This window comes from Anoplophora glabripennis, unplaced genomic scaffold (genome assembly GCF_000390285.2).
Source record: "Anoplophora glabripennis isolate ALB-LARVAE unplaced genomic scaffold, Agla_2.0 scaffold1362, whole genome shotgun sequence".
Classification (NCBI taxonomy): domain Eukaryota; kingdom Metazoa; phylum Arthropoda; class Insecta; order Coleoptera; family Cerambycidae; genus Anoplophora; species Anoplophora glabripennis.
Window position 1 is genome coordinate 436 of NW_019417449.1, and position 7,833 is coordinate 8,268.

Sequence of the window (7,833 nt, forward strand, 5' to 3'; positions counted from 1 at the left end):
GAAGAAACTTGTGCATGGTAAACCATGGTAAGGTGCTCTTGAGAGAGGAGGGTGCATATATTTCTTAGTAAGAAACATACCGAATTCAGTTTAGAAGATAATTGAACACAATGCTCTTTCCAACCGAGACACTCGTCAATTGTTACGCCTAAGAACTTTATTTTACTATCAAACGATATCTCACCAATCATGACTGAATTTATTGGTATTGTTAGATGTTTGTTATTTTCTAGTTGTTCGATACTTTAAAGAAGAGTAATCCCGAAGCTATTGAGAAATTAATACCCATATATGGAGATATAGCCAAACTCAAACTTGGTACGTACTATTTTAGATGACGCATTATTATATCACTCATCTGAGCTTACATGAAAAATGTGATATAAAAATGTGACCTTATAATTTTCAATGTTTTTCATATAATCCCAAACTGTCATAATTTTAACAATATAACATTTTTCTTACCTCCGTCTGGCAACCATATCGAGCCATATCAGAAGGGCGTACGAACCAAAAACGTTTTACACATCAAGAATTTCTTGATTTTGCCAATATAATAAGACCAATACATTATAGTTCATTGGATTTTTCTACTTGAATCCATTTAACTTGTTTCCAATTTAATGTATTACCTTTAGGGGCCTGAGTTTTTATAATCATTGTTTTTTGCTGCAGTTCTTTGTAATTTGAATGGTGTGTGGTGAAGTGTATTTACCTTGTTAGGTCTTTTTTTCGCTGCTAAATTAATGACGTTTATCCAGTCGTTTGGCCAATAAATTTTGGCATATTGCGCTGCATGCTCAATGGTAGCATGCATTGAATCGCACTGCATATGCGTGTTATCAGACTCAAGAAATTTTATATCAATAATTTCAATATTTTCTTTGGCTTAAACTGCTTTGTGGAGCACATGTACCATGATAGTATCCCTATTTTGTCCTAGACAACAATTAGAATGTAACACTACATGCTTAGTTTATGCCGGTAGCTCTTTAAGAAAAAGTTTTACGCAGGTAGCAATTTCAATTGTTCCTCTTTTACCTTCAAACTCAGGCCAAATATAGCAGCAACCTTGTTTGCGCGCCACATCAAAAACAGTAAAGTTAAGTAATTTGTGGTTTTAATTAATAAAATAATTTGACATTTTATATACCTGGTGTTACACCAACTGTTCAAAATTTTGTCCACCGGTGTATGTGTGTGTGGGCGGACGTGTGGACAAATGTATGCCCAAATGGGTCCGTCTTACCCAGTTTCTACGAACTAACACAAATGTTTCACCATAACACAAATGTTTCAATATAATACAGAAGTTGTCTTGCTTCACCATAAAATAAAACGATATCCATCAATTCCGAGTTGCTATACACGCAAGCCATTTTTGAGACTAACTACTAAAAAACTATTATAAACACTAGCGCTACGACGATTTTAAAATCGGATTTCAGTATTCGGAGTCGCTGAGACCACGTGGCTCTCCACGCGTATTACGAATGACGCTATAAACTACAGTTGTCCAGCGATGTAATGCCTGAAAGTACTACAACTTCAATAATTTTTTTTGTCGTAAAGTATAAGGATATTTCAATTTTTTTATACGATATTGACTCCATTTCTCATGCCGCATCTATCCCAATTTTTTTTTTAATTAGTTGTGCATCGCCCTGTATAACGTAATAAATTACTAGGTATATCCATGTTATAAACAAAACCACTGGACACTTACAAAACACCAAAAACAGCACAAACTTAAAAAAAATTATCATTGGTAACAACCCTTAACACTTACTTTATATACTTAGCGTTTTTGTTCGTTTTTTTAAGCATTCAGATACTATCAATAACTACATTTTTTAAAATTTGACCATGTTTTTTCAGATTATAGCCGTCGCATTGAAATTCGAAAGTAAACATTTCAACGAAAATTTTAGTCCATGTATTAATAAGTGTACCTTGCACCATCCACTATGGTCTTTTTCACAGTTTTCTGATTAGAATCTTGCCAGAAACGTTCAACACTACCATCTTCAAAGATCCAAGGAAACAAACTGATGTATGCCTTCCTTTTTAAGTCTTACCTATTCGTGTAAAAAATGTACACGCCTTATTGTAATGGTGGGCAGCTCCTTGGAACAATCTTCCAAATCCAAAGCGATGTTATGCGACCACTAGGGTTTCTGATTTCTCGGCCTATTTTTTTTCTCGGGTCTCGAGAATTCTCGACTAGGAATTCCCGGGAATTCTCGAATTCTCGAGAAATTTCTAAAACTTAAAAAGTCATAATTTTGGTATTGCAATGCGAAATATAAACATGCTATTATACTTAACAATCATCATTAACATTTATTATTTATTCAGTATTTTTATTAATTACTTATGTTTCTACTTCTACTAACAAAACTAAATTAAACTTTGAGTTTCTTCTTAAAAACCTTTAACTTGTTTTTTTATTAAACACTTTCAATATACTTATGTTTATTTCAATGTTTTTGAATCGTAGTTTTCTTCCAATAATAATTATTAATAATCATTAATCATGCAGTCTTTTAATTAAATAAATAGTAAATAAGGAATTTAACCGAAGAAATCTTAAAAAAAAAAAAGCTTTAATTTAAAGATACAGAAGCGTTCTTCCTATTAATTTATCACTTCAACATTAGGTATCTGCTTATAATAAAATTTCTACACAGACTTATAACTAGGTACAGGGTGATTCACTATATTTTGACCCCCCTTTAACTTTTTTGTTTTAAGAGTTATAAAAAAATGTGAAATACAAAAGTTGCACGATTTTTTATGAAATTTTCGAATATGATAGTAGAAAAACAAATGAAGTTCAAACAAAATGGCCGCGGATGTTAACTTTGTTAATTTAAATGGAACACCCTGTATATTTTTACATATTTGGATAGAACGTTCCTTGTCGAGCATAGTCATATAGGGTTTGTTGGGTCCATCTCTAATAATAGGCGAGATAATATTAAAAAACGAAATGATGTTTTTTTATTAAGAAAATAAGACATCTTGTAATTGTTAGACCTCTTTCAGGCATTTCTGCCTTTTTTCCAATTACGTAAGGATTTAGATTTAGTTGTAATATATTTTGACATATCGGACATTGATATAGTCCAAAATGCGTATAGGTATTTTAAGTAAATCTCACTAATTAGACCGTGTGAGGCCAATTACTCATGGACAATCTTATATATGGTAGGTCGTGACAGTGACAGGTAGTAATGTCATGATAACATTGTTATTGTTTGACAGTTTGTATTATTATTTATTTAAAACGGGTTGCACAGAAGTAGAAAATTTAAATATTATAGGAATTAAGATTGAGTAGTTAAGAGTCCGTCGCGCGCTTGAAATAAACCCATTTTAAAGGTTCAGCCCATAACACATATTTGGAAAACGAATCAACATAGCGGCCCAAATAAAAAACCAATCGAAAGACAAAGTGTTTTCCTAATGCTGTCTTGTAACAGTTTTTTGCAAGAAATCGTCATATTTACAATTTATTTACGTAAAAATAAAGGCTTAAATCAAAAATTGCTTACAAGAGGGAAGTGCGGACAGGACCGGAGTTCAAAGAAATATTTAGTCAGTGATAATCTATACGTTTTCAATTGAGAGTATTGAATTAATCGATCTTGTGAGGTTCGATTCTTTTATTTTCATTGGTAGAAGTTTTTGCATCCAATGATATATTATATCAGAGATTGATATCTGTGTAAAAACTATCTTGAGTTAAAAGTTGTACGGCACAGCCAGGCAACGTTATTTCTAACGGAAAACTAAAAAAATGTATTTTTTAATAAATATTTATACTGCACTATCAGCGGTGACAATTAAATTTTTAATAGTAATAGCATATTTAATTTATACAGTACAACATTTCGGCGTTTCCATCCCAGCCCATGTTTATTAAAGGAAATGCCGACAATATTTCTTGAGAAAGTATACGTTTTTTGTTTCCAAATGCACCTGGTCGTACTAGTGAAATAACTAATTTATGACCAAGTGCTAGTTGATGAGTATTGACGATTTTTAATTATTTTTGGTCATATTGAACTTATTCTCGTATACGAGATTTCTATTCGGATGCCTGTTATTAAAAATCACTGCCGCTTCTTGATGAGTTTTATAATCATCTCCCACAATCAAAACTATTTAAATTTTCTCCTAAGAAGTTAACAGAGCTGCCATTTCTTGTATTTTATAAATTGTTAAATAAAACTAGCGTTTTGACGTTTGCAATCAAAAATTGCATTGGTTTGTCAGTGCATCTTATAGGAGAAGGTAAAATAGTCGGATTTTTGTTTTTTTTTTATATTTATGGTACGTGTAGTTTGGACCTTGAATAAGAATTTTTCGAAGTAGTTCGACGCAACGTTCATAAATTACCAAGATAATCGATTTTGAAGTTTTACCTGACAGCTAAATCCACTAGATGTGACACATTCTTCAGCTGGTAGCGTAGCCTAAATGGTAGCATTCGGGACTGACAGTGACGAGATCGGTGGTTCGAGTCCGTCACGTGACATTTTTTTTAAACGCACCATATGGTTTGTTATTATTTTTGTGATCTCGAAAATTATGAACAAACGATATATAATAAACGCTTATGTATATGTAGGAATATTCTTCAAATATTTCATTAAAATGCACAATTGGTTGATAAACAATATTTATTATGAATTAACAATAAAGTTTATTTAAAAAAAAACAAACCAGGTCAAGTAGATTTTTTATTTTATTTTTAGTATTTGACATTTTACGCAGTGTGGCATAAGCCAGAATGATCGTTATCATAGAAACATGGGAAGCAGAAACTTTTTATGCCCGAGCAAGTGTGCTTTTTTAAACACGGTGGACGACCCACACAACCTAGCTCAAAATGTTAATTAAACACTTGAAAAATATTCCTACATACAGTTCTCATAATATTTCGTTTGTTCATAATTTTCGAGCACAGAAAAAGAAAAAGAAAGGAAGCTAGGTGCTTAAAAAATTTCTGCTTCCCATTTTTTTGTGATAACTACTATTCTGGCTCGTGCCACACTGCTTAAAATGTCAAATAGTAACATAAATATAAAATAAAAGAACATCCTACCTGACCTCGTTTGTTTTTTTTTAATGAAATCTTATTGTTCATAATAAATACTGTTTATCAACCAATTGTGCATTTTAATGAAATATTTGAAGAATATTCCTACATATATATAAGTATTTATTATAATATTTCGTTTGTTCATAATTTTCGAGATGAAAAAAATTATAAAATACCATATGGTGCGTTATGAAAACTAGCGATCTCGTGTCTGTCAGTTCCTAACGTTACCTATTAGGCCACGCTCCCAGTTGAAGAATGTGTCACATCTAGTTGATTTAGCTGTCAGGTAAAACTTCAAAATCGATTATCTCCGTAATTTATGAACGTTGCGTCGAACTACTTCGAAAAATTCTTATTCCAGGTCCAAACTACACGTACCATAAATATAAAAAATTACAAAAATCCGACTACCTTACCTGTTAGATTTAATGTCTATCTCTAGACGTAAATTATCAATGCTAATACGGAGAAGAGTTTGTAAAAATAACAAAATCTGTTTTTTTAATGGTAAATGGATAATATTGGATATCTGACCTTAGTTTTCTATTTGGATCTACTTTTAATAACGATTGTCGATATTTTAAAAAATAAAGGTAGTTTACTCTTGAGCAAAATTTAAATTTTTCAACAAACCTCGTATACGACTGCAAAAAATTGAAATCTGATTATTTCATTTTGGGTTTTAGGCCATGCAGAACTCTTCATCAAGAATAACTTTTTTTCATAAAACCAAAAAAGAGAAGGAGCGTTAAATTGACGTCCGCGGGATGTCGGTTATTCAATTTTGTATTGCAATGAAATTTATTTGTACAATTGCGGTACAATAATTGTATTAATTCTAAATTGACACAATTATTGAAGTAAAAATTGTAACGTTAGTGGCTCGTTTAAAACAATCTAAATACGTCCACTGTAAAATCATCGTAGTGGGAGAGCGATAGTATCCGCCTCCAGCTGTAACGCCCGTGCACCCGACCCCGCAGCGATACCTTAGCAGTGTACAGAGAACGGACTCTTAAGATATTCTCCATAGTTTATTTGGCCTCGCATGGTCTAATTAGTGAGATTTACTTAAAATACCTATACGCATTTTGGACTATATCAATGTCCCATATGTCAAAATATATTACAACTAAATCTAAATCCTTACGTAATTGGAAAAAAGGCAGAAATGTCTGAAAGAGGTCTACAATTACAAGATGTCTTATTTTGTTAATAAAAAAACATCATTTCGTTTTTTGATATTATCTCGCCTATTATTAGAGATGGACCCAACAAACCCTATATGACTATGCTCGACAAGTAACGTTCTATCCAAATATGTAAAAATATACCGCGGCCATTTTGTTTGAACTTGATTTGTTTTTCTACTATCATTTTCGAAAAACTTCATAAAAAATCGCGCAACTTTTGTATTTCACATTTTTTTATAACTCTTAAAACAAAAAAATTAAAGGAGGGTCAAAATATAATGAATCACCATGTACATTAAAAAAAAAAGAATCATCAAAGTAAACTAAAGCCTTAAAAACTTAAAATAAATAAATCATGAACTGGTAAAGAAACCACTTTAACCGCTCAGTTATTTGTCGAGAAACGAATTGAACGCATGAACGAAACGAACTCCAGTTAAGAACTTAAGACGCGCGTGATTTTTAAATTTCTCGATTTCTCGATTTCTCGACACTTTTTTCTCGTCTCGAGGAAGGCCAGATTTCCCGGGAATTCTCGCTTCGAGAAGTCTCGACCAGAAACCCCAGCGACCACTGAACAGATCCCGCTCTTGGAGGTTTTCTATCAACATTTTCAAAGAACTCTGTTTCATTAAGATGAATCATATTAACTTAATATTGACATAAATTTAATAGGTACTATTTCAACTAACTGTCTCTAGACGTTTCATAAAAAACATTTATTTACAATTGGTTATTCCGGTTTTTTTTTATGGTCTTCTAGGTGCGTCACTTCACTAAATGAAAGAGGAAATTGAGAAATTTTTACAAGAAGCACCTGATAATAGATTTCTTCTAGAAAAGCTAATTCAAATTAATATAAATCGATCCATTTAACTAATTTTGGACAACTCTTCAGATCATTTTAATAATTGGTGTTAGAGTTTTGAGAGGAGATAAGCTACTAACGATCGACGATGTAGAAGACAAAGATTCAATTATTATTATAAGAATTTCCGATTTCTAAACTCATACTCCGAGATGTTTTGTGATTTCAAGTCTAGACCAAATGAAGATATACCACAAATACTGTGCTTTACGTTTATTTATTTATTTATTTATTTATTTATTTATTTATAAAGGCTAGTGTTACATACACATAAAAGTGTTTACACGCATCCAAAAAAAAAGAAGGTGGTAAATAACAATACACAATGATAGCAATCAACTGTTATACAAATATACAGGGTGTTAGTAAATAAGTGCGACAAATTTCAGGGGGTGATTCTACATGAGAAAATAATGGCAGTTTGCTTATAAACGTATGTCTGCAAATGATTCATTTTCCGAGATACGGGGTGTCAAAGTTTTTCTTAAAAACTGACGATTTAATTTATTGCTCTGAAACCGGTCGAGATGTGCAAATGAAATTTGGTGGGTTTTAAGAGGTAGTTATTGCGCATTTTTTGACACGCAATTAAGAATTTTATGTTCATCATTGGCGCGCGTACGGGTAATAATCTCAATTTTTTTTAAAGAAAAACTGAG

At 31.9% G+C, this 7,833-nt stretch overlaps 1 protein-coding gene across 1 annotated transcript in view; it reads left to right on the forward strand.

Moving 5' to 3' along the window:
* Nucleotides 1-233: 233 nt before the first annotated feature.
* LOC108915313 (putative fatty acyl-CoA reductase CG5065) overlaps nucleotides 234-7,833 on the forward strand; it is a gene marked incomplete at its 5' end in the record, with an annotated part of 41,914 nt that continues 34,314 nt past the window's right edge. The window contains one exon of the mRNA XM_018721308.2: nucleotides 234-318. Within this exon, the coding sequence (XP_018576824.2) occupies nucleotides 234-318 (85 nt within the window). The remainder of the gene's footprint in view (nucleotides 319-7,833) is intronic.